Here is a 26,497-nt window from a genome sequence, read left to right on the forward strand (position 1 = left end):
TTGGCACTAATTATTTAAATTGAAAATTTTAAACCCCACTTCAATCTTTATTGCATTCACCTTACTTTTTCTCCGTATAACCTTGTAGGATTAGGTTTATGTTTAGGGTTAAGGTGGATGGGGGATGACTACTCCAGTCTGGCAACCCGATCCCATCTATTATTGGGCATTACCCGATTATCATATAAAGTTAGAAGGCACACGCCATAACTGTATAAAATAGATATAGAACCGATAAGCCATTAAATCACTCCAGGCGGAATGGGCTCTGGCGAAAGTACGACGAGAAAAGTGTCTTTTGGTGTGGACGACGAGGACAGAGTCAGGATTCTTCGCGGAGTCAAGGTAATGCTAAATCAACTAGCGTTTGTTGATAAGCTATGCTAACTTGATCAATGTCACCACGCGTCAAGCTAATGAACGGAATCGGAACTATTTAGAGCTCGATCAAATGTGGACCGTGGGTAAGACAAGTGTTCAACGAAGCAAGAAAGATGCGTGTAGGATGCAGAAGGATGCGAACAAGGACGGACAGGTTGATAGTCTCTACAAAACCGAGAGGCCAAACTTGACTCTGCAGCATTTTGAAATTTGTTTTTCTAATTAAGAGTCAATAGATCATGAATGTCTTGTGAGGTGACAATGTCTTGGTTGCTTATCCATTCTGATAAATTCGGCGTAGTTTTCCGCCCAGTATTTCTCATATTTTGCAAGGGGGGGAAACCGGTGAGTAGCAAACGCTCCTCCGATCGCAAAACCAAAGTGTTTGCTACTTAAATTACATTTATATTTCAGTGTTCTAAATCAAAACACACATCCAGATATGTCTGTTGTTTAAACCTGGGGCTGAAATAATGTCCATATATCCAACGTAGGTATACTGTTGGGCTTTTGACAGCGGTGCCTTCACGTGCTGTGAAGTGTCGGAATTTTGTAAACAACCCTGAAGGGCGTCAATGTCATCTCGCAGAGTGATGTCAGGGCGTCAGATGGCAGCAAACAAGTTCCCATGAAATTTCCTTTCTTCAACAATATTTTCTTGAGCAATATTTTCACTCCCCTCTTTCAGTGTTTGGAGAGGGCATTTTTTTGTTTCCTTGTCTTGTAATTGCATGCGTCTCTCCCTTTTTTTTTTTTTGCTCCTTGCAAGTGGCTTCACTGACTCGCTTTTTCTCCTTGCACCTCTCTTTGTCTGTCACGGTATTATTGACTTAAACCTTGGACTACTACGTTTGCTCAATAAAATTATTTTTTTGAGAAGGCATCATCGAGTTGTCTAATGTTAAGGGGAAAAAAAATCGAAAACTAACCAAACTGTCATTTTACACCAGGTTGCACATTCTAATGTTGTTAATCTTAGAAATAGTGAGTCACTGGGTTTGAGGGTTTTTGGTGGAGCTCGACACGGACGCGCTCAACAGTAAAGCTCCTGTGATCCGCGAAAGAACTTTTGCTCCCAGATCATTTTCTTTCCAGGATTTGCAAAAGATGAACAGTTTATATTTAATAATAAATCTTTCTAACTGGAATCCATTTTTGAATTTTTTAACCTTATCTGGCAATAAAGTACCAAAAATAACCATTTCTGAGTTTCTTAAAAAAATGAAACAAAAAAGGTGATTCAAAAAACAGTTTTTTTGTTTTGGTAAACATGCTTTCTACATCTAGCTTTCAGAAGATGTTCTCCAGAGGATGAAGGGTGTGGCCAACATTCCTCCACAGCCTGCACAGAGAGACACAGGTACAGTTGCCCCCCAGTCCCCCCAGTTTACGGCTGGCCCATATGTAAACACAATTCTCATAATTTTAACGGTTCAGCATTTTAGCATATGAAAAGGAGCCATCGAACTCCTACCATGGCTCTTAATGTGGCTTTTAAATCCTTGTGCAAAGTGAAAGTTAGTTGCCATGACTAACTTTCATCATTTTCTTTGTTGTCATCATCTTCATCGTCTTCTTCTTTTAAAGACAACAAAGAAGCACTTCCGCTGAAATATCATGTAATATTACATAGATGACACTGAATGTTTGTCAACCATTAACCTTCTATTTGCTATCAACTCTTATTTGATTATTATTTCAGGCTCCTCCTTCAGTGCCAGCTCCAACACCCGACCCCAGCAAAAGCCACAACCGCGGACCCAGTCAAGCACCCACTCCAGAAGCACCGGCAAAACCACTTCAAAAGTCAAGGAAGAATCACTCAGGTTGGTAAAAATCATTGAACTCTATTATTCCTTACTGTTGTTTTAGGGCCTATTCAGGGTGTACCTTTTCCTCAAATCTACCGGTGAGGCTACGTCTGGAGTCACAAAATAGTAGTATTTATTTATATATATATTTTTACTTTTACTCGCTGAGATGAGTACTATTCCCGCTGGTCAGTATTCTGAGATTAAGGTCAGAATTTTGACTTTGAAGTATGGATTCTGCCTTTAAAATCTGAATTTTGAGAATTCACTTTAAAATGTGGATTCTCCCTTTAATGTTAGAATTCTGAGAATAACGTCCTCTGTAATTACTGCAATGTCTTTAATTTATCTAGATTTTTTAACTTTGAAATCTTATGTACAACTTCCCCAATGAAATCTGAGTGATGGTCTATGCTGCCCTCTAGAGGTAGCCAGTATTGAGGCATTGCACATTGAAGTCATTGGAAGTCAGACTTTATAGGCGGCCAGTGGGCAATAAAAGCATGACTGTGTGTGTGTGTTTTCCAGGACTGATCACCAGCACAGTAAAGTGAGGGAGGACTTGGCCCAGATAAGAGAGGCGGAGACAATTAAGTCAATGAGTCGAGAGAGACAACACAATCGCCAGGAGGCTGAGAAGGCCAAACAGTTGGTATATGCACGCACACACACACATACTCTCACACCCTCTCACGCACGCACGTACACACGCACTCGCGCACACACACACACGCACACACACACACGCACACACACACACACACACACACACACACACACACACACACACACACACACACACACACACACACACACACACACACACACACAAACGATTCAAATTGAGATTTTCTGTCATTACAAGTGTAACCAAAACCTGCAACAGTCACAGGCAAAGTGTGATTTTTTTTTTTTTTTTAAACCTGTCTATATTTTAAGGTTTTCTTTTGTATAACTTTGATGATTATAACTGGCACTTTAGGAAAATATACCATCTCGAGAATTCTGATACTGCATTACACAAGTAGGTCACAACCTAGTTAAGATTTGACCTTTTGCAAAGTATTTTTCCATGACTCTATTTTCTATAAACTTTTCACTTTTTGCATTGAGCTAATTAAATAATTTAATTTCACCATAACCTGTTCCAATACTTGGAAAGTGAGTCATAGGACATTAGAGCAGTTTTTGGTTCTTTTCAATGATTGCCAACTTCCTTCGAGTATTGTCTATTTTAAACAACAGCCTCCCTCAGTCCTGAAATTGGCTGGGTTTAGAAATATTAAGATGAAATACTGAACTTATGAACTTAATAATTTAATAGTTGTCAGATTAATGAATATTCTAAACATCAATTTATTTGTCCAAATATTTCTCTTAGCTTAAAGCATTTTTGTGTCTAAAAGCTATGGCTTTTTTAAGCACCATCTTGTTGGGATTGCATTACACCATGAAATGATATTTATGTAGGGGAAATTAAAAAGGAAACCTGTAACAACTTGCAATAATTTCTATGTTTAGCTTGTATTATTTATTGATGGGATTTCGTGGACATTTGTATAATTTAAAAAAATATATATTCTGCTCATTTATGTTACTGACAAATAGAGCTGATTTGTTCCTGGTATGGATTTCTTCGAAATCCCATGTAGTGGCTCAAAGTGAAGATCTGGATGTCATATGTAATTCTATTTAAGTCGTCTTTCTGCCTCCTCTCTTCTCTTTTCCACATTTCCACTCGTCTTGACTCCTTCCATCTGGAACTTGCTTTGCTGTTTTCTTTCATTCTGCTATTGTTCTACCTTTTCTTTTACTGTATCGCTCCTGGTCTTTCACCCTTTCCATCCCAACCGATCACCTCACGCCTCCTGCCCTGGAGAGACTGCATTATCAGCACAGTGCAAGTGGTAAATTGCACCCCGAGAGTTTCCTGGGATTGGAGATAGCAGTCGTGTGGCGGTGGGTTGGTTGGAAGCAGAGACGAGAGCTTGTTTTACACGCCGGTAGTGGCCCATTTCATTTGACTCGCCTCCTCTCACACCTGCTTCCCTCCCTCGCTTTGATAAGACGTGCTGTAGTGGCTGCCTTATCTTCACTCCAGCACTCTCCCGCTGTTAATAGAAAGTCACTAGAGGGACATAGTGAGCACAACAACTGGTCCAACAAGACTGGACGTGCTGATGCCAAAGGCGCCTTGTAATTACACTCTCCTGTGCTATGAATACTTATATGCACATGCAAGTCAAGTGTGTGGCAGGTTTGTGGTCATTCATGCGGAACTCAAATTAGATTATTTCCCTGTTATCGTGTGAGTGAAGGTAATGGCTCAACGTTCACGCGCTGTGAATGCTCAAGCAGTTAAAGGTGCATTGCTTTTACCTTTTTAATTACTTTTTCTTTTTTAAATGCATCATGGTATGGTCATCATAGCATAATGGTCAATTTCGACTTGCAGCATTAATGGTTTATAATATCAGGGGCATGTGTTTCAAAAATTCATTTTGTTAATTTAAATAACAATTTGTTATGTTACAATTATGTAAAAAGTAGTTTCCAAGCAAAGAGACAATACATTTTGGTTTTAATACTTAAGTAATAATCAAATATCATTCATGTGCTCGACACAACACTGATGTGAATCTTTCTTGATCTCATTGCAAAATGCAGTCAGAAGAGTGTGGACCTCAGCAAGATTGTACATTGTCCACATTATCCTCCTTCACCATAATGCTATGGGCATGTATATAGCCCATACCATCCTCCATTAATTACTTTTAGTTTTTATTCCTGCTCAAAACTGGGAAAGAAAACAAAACAAAACAAAACAAAACAGGTTTTTGTTCTGATAGGAAAAGACGAAAGGAGAAACTTCAGATGTTTTTTTATAGCATGCAACAATGCATGAATGACTCACTTTTGGATCATGTAATGTTTAATGTAGTGAAACAACATTCAGGTGATATTTGTCATGAGGCTATAATTTGTCATGAGCAGGTGTCGAAACTGCTGGGAAACCCCATTAGAATTCAAGTCCAACACTATAACTTGTCTGGCAACATATGACTACAATTCTGAGTTGAAAGTGATTTGGTTAGGCAGAGTTTTAAGTCAACAGGTTCACTGTATTGCCTCTCAACTATTTCCCCCGCTGTCTCGAAGAACAATTTAAAAAAAAAAAAAAAAAAGGAATTGACTTGATGGAAATACAGTTCAAATAATGCATATACCAATAATGCATAAAAAGCCCACGACAAAAATGGGGAGCAAAGTAAACAATATTGAAATGTAAATATTTTGGAACATGGTCTATGAATGATCATCATCACCGCTAAATTTTTAATAGCTTTTTGTATGCTTCAAAAGAAGAAATCATGTTGAAGGAATGGATAATTTGTTCTTAAATTTGTCTTAATATGTAAACCAAATTCAGCCCTTTTGAATATCAGACACAAAGTCAAGGATCCCCCCAACCCCTCATCCACTTGCCTCGGATGCACACACAACACACGCAATTGACCCTGAGCAGGATGAGTCCAGTGGATTCATGCATGGTTGTATAGATGGCTGCCGTCTTCTCTTTTTGCTGAATATTGAATTAAATCACATTAAGTACAGTGTGAAATTCTCTCCATGGACAACTCTTTGCTTATCCCCGTGATAATCCAATTTACCTAATCTCTCTAACAACTATGACCCTTGTTATCCCTTTTGCTTTAGAAAGTGGCTACAGAGTGACACAATGGTATGGAACATTGGATTCTAATGTGGTAATCAAGACAAACAATCATCACTGAAATAACTTGGAGCTACCATGGCTGAAATTTGCTGAAATGCATACTGATGAGCTGCAATGCTTTTGGGACAATGTTCTTGGGATGATTCTGGGTTTTTCAGTCATTCCCAGAAGGTTTCCAACAATTTTGCCCGTGACTTGTGTACAAAGAAAATTATACAGTGCACAAGAAGCAGGCCCAATTATGTTTTGGTGCTGCGTTGGTAAATTTGGCACAGGGTGTCTTGAACCTGTGCTCGTTGCAAAGATATTTTAAGACGAAGTATTTGTGACTGATTTGCACTGCCCAGTTTCAGAAAGGTTGGTTACAGATGGAAGTCATGGATCTTGCAAGATAAAGAGACAAATGCATCTTTAATAAAAAACAATTGATAAGAATAAAAACATCAAACTACAGTATTTTCTGCACTATAAGGCACACTGTATTATAAGGTGCACCTCCATCGAATGTTTTATTTCAGGAATTATAAATTACATAAAAACAGTTGCAGAACAGCACAACAGAACAGCCCATGACATTGTTACACATATTTGTCCAGATATAAATAAAATAATAAATACAAAAGCTGAATTATACCATCCAGAGAAGGCACCTTTTAACATGAAATGGTTGGATAATTTTACTCCTCATCAGTGGCCCAAAATACCAGAAGAGACATGCTAAAAGTCTCATTGAAAATTACAGAAACTGTTTGATTGCAGTGGTTCACTCAAAACTTAATGCAATAAATAAAGCTAGGGGTACCAGCATATTTGTCTGGACCATTTTCATTTGAATGTGCAAAATAATTCTTAAAACGATACCTGATTCAGAAACAATATTCCTTATTAATTTTGTCTGTTTAAAGAGGACGCAGACCCCATTTTTTTTTCTTTACAATAATATCACAGCTCACCTGTTTTTTGAGTTTGGACATGTGACATTCGCAAGCTGATCTGTGGTTGGTCGTGGTTGGTTATGTGGGTCTGAGTTATTTATCCAAATAAGAACTATTTTACAATACATATATAATAATGATATATTTAATTGGCTAATATAAAAATGTCTTCCTTTATGATATAATGACATGATAAACAATTTTCTGTTTTACTGGGGCCTTCCATCACTCATCAACTGTAGAGCCTCTTGCCATCTTCAGATTGTTGTTTTGTTTTTTCTAATCAGGAATTATTTTTGTTCAGTGTTGAAATGTTTTTGTGTTTGCCTTGGCATGCTCACTGCTTCATGCAGCACCACTTTCTCCTACCCCTCCACAGTATACCAGAGCTTCTGTGCAGCAAATAAGTGTTGAGATAGAAACTTCTAACATGACATCCCGTGTCGAAAAAGGGGAAAGAAAAAAAAAGGCATCTATTTTATTGAAGCGGCTGCACCTGGTGATGAATCGGGACACAACTTCTCTTAGAGCGGAGGCTTCTATTTAAAGGAATAAGGTAGTTCCACTTTCACTCTTGTCCATCAATCTGATATTGAAGCCGCACTGGTAAATTGATCCAGATGTTTTCTTTGAGTGGACTCACCTACCTACCTTGTTTACACCTAATGACGTGTCGTCAGCTGGAGATCCGGCAGCGGCGTCGTATCCATCTGAGTCGGGGAGCGCATTCAGGCTTTGGTAATGGGTGTGAAAGAAACAGCTGTGTACACGCTTAGAGAAAAGCGAGCGGATGCAGATGGGGACAAGCTTCATTACCATGCTACGTATTAGCCGGTGAATTGCCCCATCTTTTATCATGTACTTCTCCGACTGCTTATTTAGTCTGACATATTTCATCTCGATGATGTTAAGCAATGGGAATGAGTAAGAACAAGTTAAATGCGCGCGTTCTCTTGAATTTCAATCGATTTGCCAGCCTTTAGGCAAGCGGTATTGTTGAATGAATATGCTGGTGCATGCTTAGAATATTTTGTCTTGAGTATGAGTTTTATTCCATTTAGCCACAGTGCATACAACCAGGGGAGGGCATTGGGTAGCAGCAAAGATCAGGTGTCATGAGGAAAAAAAACAACAAAATAAATATCAAGATGAGAGGAAATTTTTGAAGAGATAGGAGCCCTGGGGGAGAAAAAAAAACGGAGTACCGGAGAGATAACTGAGGCTATAGTCGAGGGGAAAAGTGAACAAAGGAGCAGACAGGAGAGGAAAAGGCTGAGGTGCTGATAAGGCAACACCTGTATCGGTAATTGTAATCTGCAGGAACTGATACGCTTCTGCATGTTAAGATAGGCTGGCATTGGGCACGTGTGTGCGTGTGTTTTGCGAGCACTATACCATGCTCCGTACGCCGTTTACTAAGTGAGGATCTAACTACATTAGCCTGTGACTTTTCTGATGATGTCTTTTAACAGGATGTGCTTCTGATCCTTTTAGTCGCACATCTAATTCTCCCAAATGAATGCTCAACAGTGACACAGGTGCTTATAGTAAAGGCAGAAATCTTACAACACAAAAGGCCTTGATTATTCCTAAAAATTGCACTAATGCTTAAAAAACAGTATTTATATATATATATATATATCAAAAGAGATGGAATGTGTTGTTGCTATACTGTACTGTCTTTGGAAAACAGAGATAATGTTTCATTTTGTTGAGTGTGCAGATAACCTGCTTTAAGCAATTTCTGTAATGGATATGGATGCTGCAATGTCGATTGTCCCAAAATCGACCCCACAAAATCACCTCGTAGCACCCCCTGAAAATTTAGAAAAAATTTTCCCCCTGACAGCCTGAATCGTAAACAAGCTCACTGAGGTTATGGCGCCTTTATTGTTGTCTCAGCAATAATTTCGAATTATTTAAATGCTGCAAATGTTCTGTGTACCAAATTTGATAAAAAAGAAGATACGCTTTTAGTGGATTTTTTTTATTGAGACAACTTGCACTCATATTTAAAATGTGTTATCTACTGGGGAGCAGTTGTTATATAATGGGCCAAACTGTTAATGGCAAACAAGAGGCGCTGTTAAAAAAAAAAAAAAAGAAGAAAGAAATCAAATGGCTCAGATTGTTCTTCTTCCTTCTCTGTGTAACTGCCTGGTCGTAATTACCAGGCCAATTATTATTGAGTGGTAATTTATTGTCTAGCTGGAAGCTATGTGTTAAATAAACCCAGTGGAGTAAATAATGAGGAGAGGAGAACTGGGAAAGAGGCGAACAGACTGCTGCTTTTATCAGATGGTATTAACACACACACACGCACGCAAGTCGATAGTCATATTTCATTTGACTAATATCGCAATGCAAGTTCTGTATTCTTTGGCCGTGTGCTGTGGATGGTCCATTAGACCAATGATCTTCAGATTTTCTAGACTCTGTGCTGTATCCTTACATGGCTTTTGCATCGACTTACTGTTAAGATTATGGAAATAAGTTGAGACCGACACTTTTATACGACACTGAATATTTTTGCCTGGAAAGTATGAATTTTGAACTACATGACCTTAGCTGCCAATTTTTTTTAGAGGGCCGAGACCTCACACGATACACATTGTGCTGTTAGCACTCAGCGTATAGGTTCACCTGCATTTTGCTATGCCAGTGTAGTTGTAGTGGTATTCAAGATCACAATCGTCATCCCCCGATGATGTTTATCTAGATTCTTTTTGTCTCCTTAAGACAAAATGGGTCACTATTTGTGTGTGTGCCCGTGCATGTGTGTCTGTAGTTTGGCTGGTGTGGGCTGCGGTGTGTGCCGAGTCTTGCCTGGCTGCCTCTTATCTAGTGTAGACTTGCAGACCCCTGCAGGGACAACAGGGGAGTTGTATGATTCACTCTCATTTTCCTCTCTGGCTGCAAATTAAATCTGGAACAACACAGTAGGCATACAGATAGGAAGAGTGTGCTTACTTTCATTTAAAGGCGCTCGCTTGTAACTCAAACCTCCCAAGCATAAACCCCGTCTTTAATATCGAAACAGACAGGTGAACTCATTTAGGCCCTGATTTTCATGGGTACTCGTCGCATCGGAATTTTTTCGGTTTGTTTATACTCCACCTCTGATTTGATTTGGTGTTCAGCAGCCATGATAATTATGATGAATCTTCTTCCTAGTGTGTACATGTGTGTCTCTGATATTGCTCTGATGTTTACACTGTGCCCAAAGTCTACCACCTTAAGAAATCAGGACATTCTTGTTGATGTTGTATAGTTTGGAAAGTTTTGATCAAATATTATTTCATTATTTTTCTTTCCAGGGATAGAACGTTAGGTTATTGTTTTTGTGCAAAATATGGATGGTGTGTTGTGGTGTCTTGAACCTTCTAAATGTCCCATTTTCAATCTGAAATATGTTTATTTGATTTCATTTTGATGCAGTGGTTACTTGCCCACGGTGGCTTCTTCTAATGGTTATTATAATAATAAATTAATTCATTCATTATTTTGTCAATTCATCAGAAAATTACTTTTTTTTAATTTTCATCCCTTTTAATATATCAAATTGGCAGTAAGGAAAATGCACAAACAAATTGATTACGATTCCTATCCTGGTTTGTAGCATTTTAGAAAATGGGCACACATTTTGATCATTATTTTTCAAAAAAAAAGCAGTTAGTTGTAAATGTTTTCTTTTGATTAAATGCAAATCTCTTTTATAGAGGACTGCTAAAATTTAAGAATATTTAATATTGACACCTATTATTCTGAAGACTTGGACAATTTTAGGTCAACAAGGTCCCTAAATGATGAATCTATTATCAAAATATTTTTTTATTCATGTCATAGTTGATTAGTTGTCAATTAATTGTCAGACCTCTTGCCCACTCCAAACAATTAATAATGCATCATAAGTACTAAATTTATATCAATGATGATTTGTGTTATTGATTATATGTACAGTATAATATGCACAGTACTGGTAAATTCAAGAGGAAACGCTGAGATCTTGGAGATTATTTGGACATCCCAGGTTTTAAATTTACCGTTAGCCAGGGTAGGCACTGTCTTTCACTAGCTCTTCCAATTCCATCATTTCAAACTTTATTTGCCTGCAGAGTTTTCCCAAATGTCCCACAGTGAAAACCATCAGCACTACCTGAAATGTAAAAGCCTCTTTTACATCTTTTGCCAACCACATAAACAATCTGACTGAATACAAACTGAGTAAACACGCAGTTTAGCAATGGGTATCTGGCGAACTTTGTGAATCTTTGCAATCTGAGTACATTACAAGCAGCAGTGCTACCAACAACAGTGCTTTTAGAGTGAGCATTCAATTTAGTGTTGTGCTATTCGTAATATTTTGGTCTTTTTGGCCTCTGACAATTTGACTACAAAGTATGAGACTCAGCGGTGTTTCTCTGTTTTGTTATTGTTAGGTAGCATAATAGCTGCAGCGCAATAATTACAGCAATTGGTTACAATTCACAATACAAGCATCATTACAGAGGCGTTCATTTTTTGCCAATAAATTGAAATAACAGTGTTTCATCATGTTATTCCAGTTTTCACAATGTCATACTGCGTTGCATATTTTATCAAAGAGTTTTTGCTGAAGAAGGTTTTTCATGTTGAGACTTTTGGTTTTGGTCAAACTGCCTTATTACTGCTTCTGTAGACCTGACTAATCCACCATATAGCATTTTGTGTTTAATTCACCTTCATATTTGTGTGTGTGCTGCATGCGTGTCCTCATGCAGGCTCAAGAGCTCCAAAAGAAAGAGTTACGACTGAAGGCACTGGATGCATTCTACAAGCAGCAAATAGCTCTCCTGGAAAAGAGGGTATGCTACATAAACACGAACACATTAATACACTTTCAGAGGCATCACTTTTACACAAACTAAAAACAGACAAACTAGAAACTGGTATATTTTACAAAATCAGTTAAGCAAACATCCACAACTGATTCTTCAAAAAGAAAAGATCTGTGATTTTTAGTAACCGTGGTCCACTGCAGGGAGCCATATATATTTTTTTCATTCTCTTTCAACTGTTTGACATTTGCCGGACTGAATAAAGGTGTATTCTCACTGAAGTCTCAGTCTCACTGGGTGCCAACCAATAAGAACCTTTGCATGGCCTTTTGTTGGCAAGCAGTTCCTCCATGTCCGACACGGAAAGGTCTTCTTAAAACATAAACAGTAAAAGTCTACACATCCCTGTTCAAATGCCACATATTTGTGATGTAAAACATGAGACCGATAGATTTATTAAGTTGTATTTATTAAGATAAAGTAAATGTGTGTTCCCCATCATTAATGCTACCTGTAAGCTGAACAACTCAACTGAAAACCAAGCTGAACTCTTTTAAGGGGAACAATTAAAAGAAAAAGTTCAATAACACCATTGCATACTCTCAAACTAATACTTTCTTGCAGGTTTGACTTTTATTACAGCACAGTTTTTTGGGGGAAGGACCCCATTAATGTATTTTTGCCCACTCTTCTTTGCAAACATGCTCCTTTCTAGTAGAAGCTATAATATGTTTTTTGCGTGCATTGACTGGTATTTGGAACCGTTCAAAGCATGTTGCTGCCATCATGATATTTCACTCTATGTATGCCGTTGTTTTGGTTTGCAAACATGCTCCTTTCTAGTAGAAGCTTGAATATTGTTTTTGCGAGCATTGACTGGTATTTGGAACCGTTCAAAGCATGTTGCTGCCATCATGATATTTTACTATATGTATGGCGTTGTTTTGGTCATGACCGCTGTTGGGTTTCACCCAAACGTATAACCTAACTGTTAATTTTGCTCTTGCTACACCACAAAATTCTGATCTTCAAATGATTCCTCTTTGTGGTGGCAAAACCCACCCCAAAAATCTGAGAAAAGGCTTATGAGGGTCTAGTCAGTTTATTTGGTTCATTTTAAAGTTGTCTTGCACATTTCCAAGGAGAAGGAAGTCTTTGGCACGCTATCCCAGTGTCAGATGTGTGACTATTTATGAAAGTCTCATTAGCAACAAGTTTGGTATACAGAGGGCCTAGAAGACTGGCAAGCTGGCATACGGGCAGTGCAAGCTGTGTTTGCTGTTGGGCCTTGGATGTTTGCTGATAGACCTCTCCGCGGGTGCGGCTGTGGAGGACAGAAAGATGTAGAGAATGAGCCCCGTCTGCATTTTTCCATGCATTGTATAATCAGGTGCGCTGCCTGCGTACTGTACAAATGTGTGAATTTCTCTGCTTGTATGCGGGGCTCAGTGTGCTTGCTTTAGTGCGGCCATATCGCGCTGTGGTTTAGTCTGTTTGACTTTGCAAAATGTTCTCATTACAAGAGTTTGGCTGCACTGAATCAAAAATGATGTCAGCCTATTGCATCTTTGCTTATATTAACATTGTCTTACTACTTGATTATTCAGGTATTGCACAGTTTGCCATCCATTTCTAAATATCAAAAGTTGTATGAAATGTTAGTATTTTTTGCTTTACCTTTTTCCATGCAATAATTTCAGGAGTTTTCTCTCATGTTTTTTCTTCCATCCTTCATTCTCAGCTGGTATACTTTATTGGTTAAATATTTGGAGAGAATGCTGCGTGTGTGCAGGGTTATGCTAGAAAGCGCAGCAGAAGAGAGGTTGCAGTTGTTATGTATTGGCACTGTTTATTTAGTTTTTCCTTAGGCACCACTCTCCACTTCTTATTTAACAAAAAGAATGAGGGGAGGGAAAATCATTTGTCTCTTGCGTGCATCTTACATTTGGACTTGGCAACAGGGAATAATACCATGACAACAGCATTTTCTCGTCCTTTGTGCTGCAAAGTTTGCTCAAGCACTTTTTACAAACTCTGAATATGAATTTTACCACAGACTCTAATTCTAAGACTCTGGTTGTTCTACCAATATTACAGACCAATGGAGTAGTGATCAAGAATCAGTGCATTAACGCCACAATGCTCTAGCGGCTGCATCTTGTAAATGGTAATGTTTGCAGTACTGCATTTTGTAGTAATATTGTATTGGATATGTGGAGGTTGTCCAATATCCCCATGCCCCGATTAGTAATAATAAAACAATAACTTTCAATAACAAAAACGTTTACCTGACCTTGTCAAATGTTTTCTGTGCTTTTCGGTGTGTAGAATTGGGAAATATATGAACAGAGCAAGGAGCGATTCCACCAAGCTGTATCCAAGGCAGAATCGAATTTGAGGTAAGAACCACACGGAGATGCTCGCACACGCATACACACACAATTTCCCTTTCTGTATTAAACCCTCAGGGCTTTGACACACATACACACAATCTGCATGTACCCCACACAGCAGACTAATAAGCAGTAATAGATAAGGATCTCTTCTTTTCCTCATTTTGTAACCGGTTAAATGCTTGCATTCATCAGAGCAAATCTGACTAATATGATAAGTGTTTTAATTGGTAACTTTAATTAAGTTGAGTTAAACAATACACACACTCCCTGTGGTCAGTGTGTCTCACAGCGAACCTTTAATGAGCCACAGTTTGGGAAATGCGCTCCAATTTGAAATACTTGCAGTCACAGTAGAGATCAAAATTGTGCTTGCAGTGAACGTTTCTGTCAGTGCTTTGTATTACAGAATCACTGTGACTACCAAATAACATAAACAAAATTAAATGGGCCTCCATTAAAGCCCTCATAACTGGTGATCCAGATTGTCTTGATCATTGGGAACCTTTCATGCCATCTCCATTTTTCTTGTGCTCACCATGGTCGGTATACACCATAAACCGGTTGGCAGCCAATTACAAGACACGTGATGGTGGTGTAGGGCAGAATCTTAAATGATAATGCATGGATATCAAACAATGTATTTCTCTAAACATAGAAATATATATGTCTTTTTAAACACACATCTCAAGTTCATACTTTAAAACAAAGAACAACACTTCAAACTGTTTCACAGTTTATATTTCGATATCTGGGCTGTGAAACAATTCAAAGTTAAACAGCACGAGCATTGCAGAGTAAAATGTAAGTAACACTAAAGTGATGTCAGAACCTCAGAAGCAATTATGCTGGCTGAAACACAGCATTTAAATAGTTAAGACTAATTTGTTAAAAAACAATCTCTAGGAAATAAAACTGTGTCTGACAGTCAGTGCAGTTATTTATGCCTATTAAACATTTTTTTTTTTTAATAAATAGTCTGACGACAGTCCGTATTATGGGCCATTCAACAGACGCTGTATTAGACAATGTCAGTGCAATTAATGAATTAATTAATTTATATATTTAGTATTTTCTTCAAATGGTGTCCTTATTTGCCATTTGAACATCATTTCAGGATGACATCATGTTGATGTTGTTGGCAACAGTTTGTAATAGCAATATAAGCTTGAACTGGGGCCCAACTATCCAATTTCCAGGCAGTAAGACAGGTCAAGTGAGCTACCACCCCATCACGTGCTTCAAGGAGCAACTTTAAAATATCTGCAAACCGAAGCAATGATACCTGTAACTTACTGTATTTGGAAATATTTTATTTTGAATTTGATATTCTCATCACATTTGCAGCAGCGTAGCATGCTGTGGCTGATTGAAACCAATTAAAAGAGTGCCGGAGGCTGATTTAAAAAAAAAAAAAATAATAATAAAATAATCAAAGTACTCGAATTACTTGAGAACTGGTTTCACCCCTTGGACACATAGTAAAACAATCATTGCCCATGGATAATCTCGAGTGCACAATTAACCCTCCTTGCATGTTGAACCGTGTTTGGGCAGATCTGCTAAATGCCATTGCACCGTGCTACCACGTTCTCATGTTGTCGTATGTTAACTTCTCTTCCAGCCAATATTTAACTTGACATTTCCCTGAGACACATTTGTTGTCGACGCGGCATTTAACAAAGAAAGTGTCTGTTCAAAGTAATCAAATTAAAGTGTGTTATGGTTAGTGAGGAATGCTGTTTGGGACTGATAAGAGTATATTATTAATGACACGCAAAGCTATAGATATCTATTTAGGAATAAAAAGAAAAAACTGCTTTTGTGTAGCTACGATACTTTGTATCGCACCATTTTTTAATTTGCAGCTCTTTTCAGTATTTGTTCTCATTTCTCTTTGTCCCGCTTAAGCTCCTCTGTGTGGTCCACAAATCTGAGGCCTCTGTGTTGTCCGCCTCCACATTATGGGCAGAAATTAAAAATAACAGGCAACACTGTTAATTAAGTATCTAATCTTACTGTTTATATTTTGGTAGATCAGTCACATAGAACATCGAGTACATACACACAGCAAAACACATCACTTTTAAGGCTTGACTGGCTGTCAGTGAATGTGCTTTATGCCGGTACAACGAGAAGACGTTTATTTTATGTCTCCTCTTTGTCATCTAAAGTACATGGAATTATTGCTTGTACGCATTGGAACCCCTATATTCATAAAAGAAAAACCCACAGTGGTGACAGAAGTAATGTGAATTTGAATCGACTCGCTGTTTTGTAAATCTCCTCTGGTGGAAAGCAATGGCATGTAAACAGAAGATCATCCGGCCATCAAGGACCTAAAACGGCAACTGAAAACAATCAGATGAGACTTGTGTAAAAAGCCAAGTGTGAGCCTTTGAACAAAGCTGTCCAACTTGGGTCCTCAAAAAAATAATGGAAGCAAAGCAATGCTGCAACAGCCATCAGACACTGTTGATAAGCGGGCACACCGGAGAGTGAATATGATTTTGCGATGGCGTTCTGTATTTACAACCTAGTTTTAGCCATTGTATTCCTTTGTTCAGACAAATTGAGCAGGTCTTACCTTAACAAACATTTCTGACAGTTTCGGCAGGGATTTCCGCCAGTTGCTGCCGAAACTGTCAGAAAAGTTTGTTAAGGTAAGACCTGCTCAGTTTGTCTGAACAAAGGAACACAACGGCTATCATCAATGGAGACATAATGAACACAATTCAACCACAACCTACTATTGTTACAACCAAGTCTCCTGCATGAGAGTAATGTGTGCATTCAAAGGTTATAATAATAATCATAATAATAATAATAATAATAATAATAATCATCATCATAATAATAATAATAATAATAATAATAATTATTATTATTATTATCGTTATTATAACAATGCAATTTCATGAATGGAATGCTTTGTTACTTGATAACCCAAGATGCAGAATTTTTTTTTTTTTTTTTTCAACAAGTCAAAATAACATCAGCAGCATTTGGTTTGAAAAGCCTCAAATAAAATGCAGCCCTTGGACAGCCTTCAGGTTGTTGTGGCTTGTAGACAAAGCTTTACCGGCTCTACTCTCTCATTTTATCTTCAGGCGCCATTATTAATAAGCTCCCTCTGCTATCAGGAGGCTTTGGCTGCACAAATGAAGCCCATTTAATTCAAATTAAAGGACGGCTACTTATCTTTGGCAGCTTCATCACTTGCAAGAGATAAAGATAGCGCTTTGGTGTCTCCTTTTTGTTGCAAATATGATGTGAGGGCCAAGTAAGAAAAACGAGGGAACTCAACAAGCAAAAGCTTAAACAGGAAAAAAAACTCAGATATGCCATAATCTTTAAAAATGTGTAGAATAACACCAATAGATCCATCCTTTGTGACTTCTCATCTTTTATCACACTTCTGTCTATTTTTATTTTCCTCTTTCCTCGTGATATCATTAGCACATTGATGAACTCAACTGTTGTTTGTCAGATGATAATGTGCATTGCACACATGGACGTGGATGTACTGCAATTAAAATGTTGAGGTCAGTCTCCTCTGGGTATGAAATCTAAAAGAAACCTTTAATTTGTTTTCCAATTAAATTTGTTAAATACTCTTCACAGAGTAGCGGCATGTGTGCGCTAATTGGATGCCTTGCTACTGTAGGCGTATGTAACTTGTTGGTCGCTGCTTCAGTCAGTCAGACGGATGCACCCAGACATCGAACCCGTCATAGTTAACAATCACAGATAGATGGGCTAAAGCCAATTATTATACAACCCACATAGCTAATTAAGCATGGTTACTTCAATCTCTCAACATAGACTTTTCTGTTGTATTTGATCAGAATGAGCCTTTCCTCTCAATTAAATGCGATTTAGCACTAATTGGGTGATTTGCAGCGAAGCATATAGCGTGCCGTCCACACCGTCAGTTTCTAAAGTGCGTTCCCGTGGGTGTATATATTTCTTTTCATCTTTCTGTGACCTCGATCTACGATGTACTTGCCTCACTACAAATTAGTTTTTTTTCCACAACTTTCTGCCCAGAAAACACAAAAGAAGCTCAGATTGTATTATTGTGAGCTGAATGAAACTTTGAAATTGAAAACTGGGCTCAGATATATTTTGTTCCAAATAGCTGTTTGAAAAAAGTAACACCACGAAATAAAAATAAAATATCTCCTGTTTCCACGTAACAATTCATAAAGCAACTGGTCACCAATTATTTCCTGATCATTTTGAATTAAAACAACATTTTGCGCGTCTTCATTTTTGCGTGTCTGTTGCAGTTCTCGGAACACCGAAGGTGTATGTCCCGGCCTGCAGGCTCAGCTTTTATCATGCTACAAGGTGAACGGAAAACAAACTTTAAGATGTTCCGACCTGGCCAAAGAATACATGCAATGCATCAATGCCGCCAAAAGGGTAAGCACATCCTTCAATTTAGCCTTTAGAATGAAATACCTCAGTTTTCTGATTAAACTTTGAGCCAACACGCCTCTGACAATCTGATGATCTAAAGAAAACTATTGAATTAATTTTAAGTTACAAAATAATGATATTAAATCTCAAGAATATATAACATTGTTTTATCACATTGAAGTGTGCCACTGAATAATTTATATCTATGGAAATGTAAGAAAAATACTTTTAGTTGGGATTGGACTCTGAAATGAAGTGTAGACAACTGTGTCGTAAATGGAAAAGTTAAAGCAACAAACTGAGTTTCTGAGTTTTGTGAAATAATTTTTAATCTTTAGAAACTTTCTCTCGACACAAGCAAAATAGTGGACTGTAAATGAAGACAAAAGTGCATTTTGAAAATTAGCAACTCAAGTTAAGTGTAGCATTTGTATGTAAGTTCAAAACTACATACTTGAAATTCGTAAAACGTTAAGTGTGAATATGTTGAGACAAAAACCGAGAATATTGAATAGCTGCTTTTTTAAAATGTACACAGTTGAGGTGTTTGAATTTGCAGTTTCCGTATGCAACTCTGTACTGCTCTGCAACAAAAATGTTTCCCCTCTGTAGACCAAAGTCGACTAATATGAGGACCGCTGGCTGTGTCAGGGACTGATCACGTATTCCGCAAACAAGGGGGGGAGGGGCTCAAGTGTTTTAAAAACAAAACAACTGTAATCCAAACCCTTTAATCTTTAATAATAACATTCTTTTTATTAATTACTGCTCAAATTTACATTTTATCTCCAGTTTTTCTTGAAATTTACTCTTTTCATTGCCAACCTTTCTTTTTACGCCAGGTTTTGGAATAAGCATGACTGAGACTTGATGACAGGATACAGGATACTTTTTCCTTCCACTTGCTGTCACTTCAGAATTATGTTTCACCAAAAGCTGTCATAAGCCTTAGCTATGGTAGTCCAAAAATTATTTAAAAACAAGAAAAGACCAAAACAAGCGCGCTGTCTTTTGAGTCGTTGGTCACTACATAATTTTATGTCTAACTTTGTTGCATGTTCAAAATGCAAGCCAACAACGAGAAGTTGTCTTCATCATTTTCTTTTCAGGTTTGAAAGTCCAATACAAAAGCATACTTTATATGATCAGCTTCACAGCACGTTAGGGATCAGGACTGCATGTCAGAGTGGTCTTACTGCGGCGTGACACTTCCACCTGTTCAAAGTGTTTTTTTTTTTTAATGCATTCTATGCTGTAGACCAAATAACAGCGACCCTGCAGAGCTGAATGAGACTGAGTCTGACACGAAATGGTGATATAACTCAAGTGCACTGTCCAGACACTCAGCGGGATTCTCCTAGCATTTATCTGCAGCCTTACATGCAAAGGAATGCACCACCCTTTGAGCTGCACAGTCTGATTCTGTCCTCGAGTCATTTGGGGACAATCTCATGATGTCAGTGGCCTGGCTCCCACAGAGGAAGCGAGAAAGAACAGACAGACCAATGGCTTAAAGAAGATCAGGGGAGACATTAAGAATAAGATTTTTGTTTAAGAAATTAGTTTAGGAAAAGGCAAAAGAATATCTGGCCTGAGCACAAAAAACAAATGATATTGAGTACAAAACTGTAGCAGTTAAAATGTCAGCTTCTATTTTTACAGAAAAAGAATACAGTATTATTGTTTATCAATCACAATTCCTAGCATCTTGCACATTGCTATTTTCTGCTCAGTAAGGTGAAAGTTGGTTTGTTAGATAGCAACCAGAATTATGCGAAAACTACACAAATCCAAAGAATGTGTTTCATCATTATAAAACGATAATGCTATCTCGGATTGTAAACATTAACTAATTTTCTGGTTTATGTCAAATTTCTCAAGTTTGATTCTCCCACCTTGTGAAAAGGATACCCTTTTGCTTTTGTTTTAGTGTTACCAAATGATTTTTTTTTTTTTTTCCAGTCTTTTATTGCTCCATCCAGCAATGACTTCCCATTAATCAAATACTAAGTTTTAATTGAAATGAAATTCTATTAAAGGATGCCGAAGGCGTATGTAAAGAAATTCTGTTAAAACGGTCTTCTCTTTTTGAGATGCAGTATGTGTAAAACTTTAATTTCTTGCTGTGTGGAAACCAGTGGATACCATCAAGCGAGAATGCTTATAACAAGCACAAACAGAAACACTTTCAAAGCAGACTCCAACTGTTTTTACTGATATTGATTTTATATTTCTTAATATCCTGAAGTATTGAAGGGCATGCTGACTTTTACCAAACAACCACTACAATAATTGAGTGTTTTACAAAAAAAAGAAAAAAAAAAAAGAAAAAAAGAAACAATGTTTCCCCTTCTTTTTAGGAGTCGTGCTGTTACTGAGACCACATGAGCTTGGCTAGTGTGCTTGTCAATAATGAAGCAATCAAAGGAGAATATTAAGAAGACAAAATGGGACTGAGATAGGGGACAAATGTGTTTAAAATATAATGGAAACTGGTTGGGCAAAAGAACACAATGATTGCACCTGGAAAAAAATAAATACATGCGTACGTGACATGTCAAAAGTATGAACAATTCAAACGTGCAAAAGCTTACAGGGGCAACATCAAGGAATCAGGAAAAGCGACAGGGAGGAAATAGTGCAAACTTGAGAAAATTACAAAAGAGTAGGCGCTTAACAATTGGGGAGCAGAAAAAGACGCCTTTACTTCGACAACTAATCACATAAATGTGCTCTGACGTGCCACAACGTGCATGTACTCTTTATTCAAATCCGAGAAAATACCTTGACTACCTTAATCATTCTAAGCTTGTGTTGTGACACCTGCAGTCTTCATTCTTTTTCATTTTCCATTCCCTTTATCAGCCAACCATCTTTCTGTCCCCATCCACCATTATCACTTTTCTTTTTTTTTTTCCTCTTTTCAGTCCAACCTTTTGTTGCTCTGCCGTGTACTATCAAACAGTCAAATCTCGAGCCTCTTTTATCTAGCTCGTGGCCTTCAGACACCTTGCAGTTTCCAACCAAGAAAAAAAAAAGAGTTTGCAGGTGTAGAGACATACTAGAAGGAAGCTTCTCAAAATTACCTCGGTTGTGAGGCATTTTTGTCTACCTCCCAGAGTGAACCTTGACCTTTCCAGCAATCGGCTTAACCTCCTTCAACACAGTCTGATAGGGGGCCCTGATAATAATTCGACATATACTTGTATTGTGTTCAATAGAAAGCCTCATCACCCCTTAACCTAGCACTCATTTCAGTCTGCATTTTGCCGCTTCCACCTTCACACACGGGAAGCGGTATTGTGGAACTCAAGGCCCCCCAGCTGGGATAAGAGGCCAACAGGAGGGGTGTTCACTATTCTTTGTTGCATCCAAGTCACTGTATTATCAAAGCAGCCCATTTTATACCCGCCATCCATTTTCAAGTCCTTTTGTCACGCATTCCATCTGTCTCTTTTGTGATCGCCCCCAGATTCAAACCTGTATTCCCAGAGAGATCAATTTTCTTCTCTTGTCTTTTGTCAATAAATAAACAAATACCATTGCATTATTCTTGCCTTTCATAGCTGTTTTGAAGACCCGCATCTGGAACTTTTAAAATTGCTCATTTGCTGCTTTCCAATAGTTTGCCTACAAAGGCTCACTCAGATTTACATTGTCCTCTCATTTTTCTCATTGATTTTTTTTTGTGTTTTGGCAAGTGAAATTGGCATTATCGAACAGATTAAAAAAAGTTTTTGATTTGGTTGTACATACAAGTTTTTTTTTTTTTTGTTTTTGTTTTTTTTTATCTGTTAAAGACAAAGTGACGCTGTGTGTACCAATCTGAGATTCTCTAGTACCTGTCAGCAAGATGTTTTTTTTTCTTCTATTAGGTCTTTTTTTTAGAGTTTACGTGTAAGCAAAATGGGATTTTTCTCAAGTATGCAACCTGTATAATGCATGGCCGCTTGACAACATTTGAGTCATAGGGCTCTATTTTCATGACCGCTGCAAATCCTGTGCGTAGTCATTTTGCAGGTGTCCACAAACTTGCACATTAAAAAAAAAAAAAGGCAGGAGGGGATCGCACCATTGTGGGCGTGAACACGGCCAATCAAAACTTTTCACTTGAAGACATCTGTGGGAAAAAAGCCGCAGTTATCTGTGACCGGAGAATCGTCACTGCTCTTGGCCAATGTGCTAACAGACAGTGAAAGCAGGTACCGTCCACAAATCCAGAATGAGCTCGTGCTCACCATTGATGACAAACTTTGTGAATCCATATCTTTCACTGTTTGCATGTTGGCCACTCGGGTGACGTAAAAACTGTTATAATAATGAAAATTAAAATGTATGCCACTTTCATCTTTTATTCATAGGATTATATATATTTTTTTAAATCTTATTCTCAATGAAGTTTTCTTTTTTTTTTTTTTTAGAAGTACATGGTCAACCTTGGATGAAGATGGAGAATTTCTGACAAAGGCTTTTGCTATACCTCTAAGAGCATCACCTTCCTTCACGATTTTGTGTTGAATTATGGCAGATTTGAGTTGTTTACCTGTTAGCATGCCTCATTGTTCAAATGTCCTTGTACGCTATTTATCGGCAGTAATAGAAATTCTGCTATTATTATGCACTGCTACATTTTACACAGTACAAGAAAAAAAGTCAATAGTGGCGGGTTCGAGGTCTGACTCAATACACTTTGGAATCAATCTGTTACAAGACCATTAGAGGCCGTTTGCCCGATTTAAACGGTAAAGATTCATTCAAGGCTCTTTTATGCGCACATGAACTTCAACTTCACTTTGCGTCCAGATTTCTGCTGCTTGTGCTGTGATAAAAACGATGAATGTATGGGGACTGTGCTTGGCATTATTATTTATATAGATGGACCGCTTTCAAAATGTTGTGGTTTTCTATTTCACAAAGGAAGTTTTGTTCCTCATCTCCACAAATTTATTACACCAGACCTGTACAGTATTGTATCATTTGATTTTATTAAACTATTTATAGTTTATTTTTACATGTCTGTATTCAATTAGTTAACAGAATCCAACAAAAAATCCAACAAAAAAGTTGAAGCAGGACAATGTGATGAAGCCTTCAGTTCAATATCACATACTGTCAATCAAATGTCAATAAAGTGAATGTTCTACATGATAAAGACCCCTGATTTCATCTTAAATATTGGTTTGTAACGAAATATATACTACAAATTAGAATGCTTGAAAAATAATTGAGGTGAGAAGTGAAAATGTGTCATGCAAATTCCAAATAGTAAGGCCAGAGCTGAGTCAAACTCACAACTGTGAGGCAGACACCTGACCACTAGTGCAACGTACTGCCCTGCAAGAGAATCCATAGGTGGAAAATGTGTATTTATGTAGTCAATAAAAAACAAACCATAGCTTTCAGCAGTAAGACAACTCTCCCCTTCTTTAGTCTTCTCAGAAATCTGGACTTCTATTAGCATCCTGATCCTCTGCATTCTGTAACCTTTATTGAAGACTTCCACCTCTCTAATGCCATTAGACGGGATGAGAAAAAGAAAGGTGTTTTAGGGAATGGACAGCCTGCTTAACCCCCATCGTCGTGCAGCAAGAGAACAGTTTAATCTTTTTGTCGTAGGCCGGATTAGTGCTGAGTTTTATCACCACTGGCTCTTTTTGCTGGACCTTGCAGTCACCCCCCCCCCCCCCCCTCCTCCTTCTCATCCCTCCTTTCATCATCCGCTCTTCTTTCTGCAATGCTTGTTCTCGTACTCAGTGGCCTAATGCATTATAATGCCACTGCTTCCCTTTACCTGTCTATTGTCATTACTCTTTCTTCAGGGTAATACGTTCCTATTGTGAAGGGCTCTGTCAAGTTGAAATTGTTCTGCTGTGTGCGCAAACCGGGGTGGGACATCAATTTTCCATATCCACATATTGTCAATGATGAAGCTGAATTATATTTAGAATATATAACAATGTAGTGGATATTTTATGAGCATCTACTGTTTAAGTTCACGAAACATTTCAGATCCAAGAAGGTGAGTTAATTTGTTCTTTATGCAATACCGTAATAACAAAGATGTCATGCTCTGTCCTTGTGGAGTTTTGTATTGTTTGAATACATTTGGTTTTGTTTCACTGATCAACATATCAGTGTACTAAAATTCCAAAACCAAATGATCAGACTAGCTAAACATTAGATACTGCAGTGATTTATGCCTGCTTGCACGATGCTATTATCTTTGTAAAACCTTCAAAAGAACGCGCTGGCCACTAAGTTGGCGAGTATTTCTTCTTTTGGTGGTCTTTTTTAGAGCCAACACCCTTTTCATGGAAAATGCATAGAAGCGGCTTTTGAGTGTTTTGGGAAAGAATTTGGAGAATGGTTTTCGTTTTTATTTTTATTATGCATTTCCATTGTACTCAATTATTCGTGGATAATCATTACTCACGGGCCAGCCTGTTTCCTATCCTTTGCGAACAGCATCATTTGTACACTTCTGCTTAAAATTTGACATGCCCTGGCAGACTTTTTGAAATATTTTTAAAAAAATTAAAAATAGGACTGTTTACCAAACATGAACGTAGATTCTTTATTGCTTTGTTGAAAAATCCTGCTATACCATAAAACCTTGGAGTTTCATTTGAATACAAAAAATACGGTAACTTTTTTTTAAGAGTATACAGTATATCTCACTAAATAAAGGGTAAATAAACTGATGAGCAAAATTGCACTAAATGAAGTGCTGCTGTCTCTGTCTGGCCGTTCGGCAGATATCCCTCTGAGGTTCCTCCTTTTCATTTTGATATTTTATGATAGCTACTGGAGATTTCATATTTTTCAAGGCGACACCATTCATGTCTGACGCCTGCTGTGGAAGCTTACAAATGCTTAATGTCAACAGCTCTTTTGAAATGACCGTCATCATGTGTCTGGCTCTTGTGACCATGGCCACATCCTTGACTCGTGAGAGAGTAACCCAGCGTGCACTGTCTCCTTGTGAGCACCACTCTGCTAAAGGTGTCCTGACATTGCCCCCGTCATGTATTCACAGGGCTGTGTTCGGAAACACACGGCATGGGTTTTATGTTGAAGATATTTACGAGCTCTGAGGGGCCGTCGGCTCTCTTCGACAATTATCTGAAGTCTACGGGACAAACGTGTGAGCACTGCGGTGGCAGGGTTTTGGTGAACTCGGCGTCTTATTGCTGGGTTAAAAAACATAGCTGCCAAAATAACTCATTTCATAAGAAATTAAATCACCATCATATCATATACAATTATGTAATCCATAATAGCAATATAATATAACTATGGTTAGCTTAATTTTGCCCGATACAGACCCTTTAATGGCCTAAAAAACAGCTTGGTACAGCTCCTTTAGCTTGGTACCCACCCCAGAGTGGATCGATGCAGCTCTGATTTGCTCAGGGTCAAATCCATCTACTCGTAGGCATACAGGGTACATTGGCTGATTTACTGATGCAGTTTGCCCATCAGCTTGCCCTTTCCAAACACAGCCATAATGCTAAAAGGAGCCTATGAGGTCTGATCTCTGGTCGGCATAGTGTTGACCAATGTGAGCTGTCAAGGGGTGCCAGTTTTTTTTTTTTTTTCTCTCTGTGGCTACAATTTAGATTTTGGACATGTCGACTACGAAATATGTAAATATGATGTCAGGTGAACAGAAGGTATATTCTGCACTTTTAGATATGATGGATGCTAATAGTTAGGATATCTGTGTCACAGTTGGAAGGTCTGGGGTTTGAAACTCTACTCAGGGGCTTCCTGTGTTGTTAGCATATCCTTCCCGTGGTCGTGTCGGAGTTCTCCTTTGAAGATCCCAAATTGTCCATGGCTGACTGGGAGTACCTTGTGATCTGCTGTCATCGCACGACACTAATGAAGACATGTGCAATATAAAGTGAATGTATAGAAATAGAATCGCACCTTCCTGGAGTCCAGTTGGGGCACTGTGTTTATATAATGATGTTTGCATGTTAATGCTGTAATGATT

The 26,497-nt window shown here is 38.1% G+C and overlaps 1 protein-coding gene across 2 annotated transcripts; it reads left to right on the forward strand.

Moving 5' to 3' along the window:
• The first annotated feature begins 108 nt into the window (after positions 1-108).
• On the forward strand, positions 109-24,057 carry chchd6a (coiled-coil-helix-coiled-coil-helix domain containing 6a). Of its 2 annotated transcripts, XM_085917453.1 has the most exons (8): positions 111-345; positions 1,669-1,741; positions 2,084-2,207; positions 2,721-2,844; positions 11,624-11,707; positions 14,009-14,079; positions 18,366-18,501; positions 22,920-24,051. In XM_085917453.1, the coding sequence occupies exons 1-8, from the start codon at positions 262-264 to the stop codon at positions 22,941-22,943; spliced, it is 720 nt and encodes a 239-aa protein (XP_085773579.1). In that variant the 5' UTR covers positions 111-261; the 3' UTR covers positions 22,944-24,051. The 2 variants fall into 2 exon arrangements, with proteins under 2 accessions (XP_085773588.1, XP_085773579.1); XM_085917462.1 differs by lacking the exon at positions 18,366-18,501 and having other exon boundaries at positions 109-345; positions 22,920-24,057.
• Positions 24,058-26,497: the final 2,440 nt, after the last annotated feature.

The sequence above is a fragment of the Syngnathus leptorhynchus genome, chromosome 1 (genome assembly GCF_054491065.1).
Source record: "Syngnathus leptorhynchus isolate UIUO chromosome 1, UIUO_Slep, whole genome shotgun sequence".
NCBI classification, from domain to species: Eukaryota; Metazoa; Chordata; class Actinopteri; order Syngnathiformes; family Syngnathidae; genus Syngnathus; species Syngnathus leptorhynchus.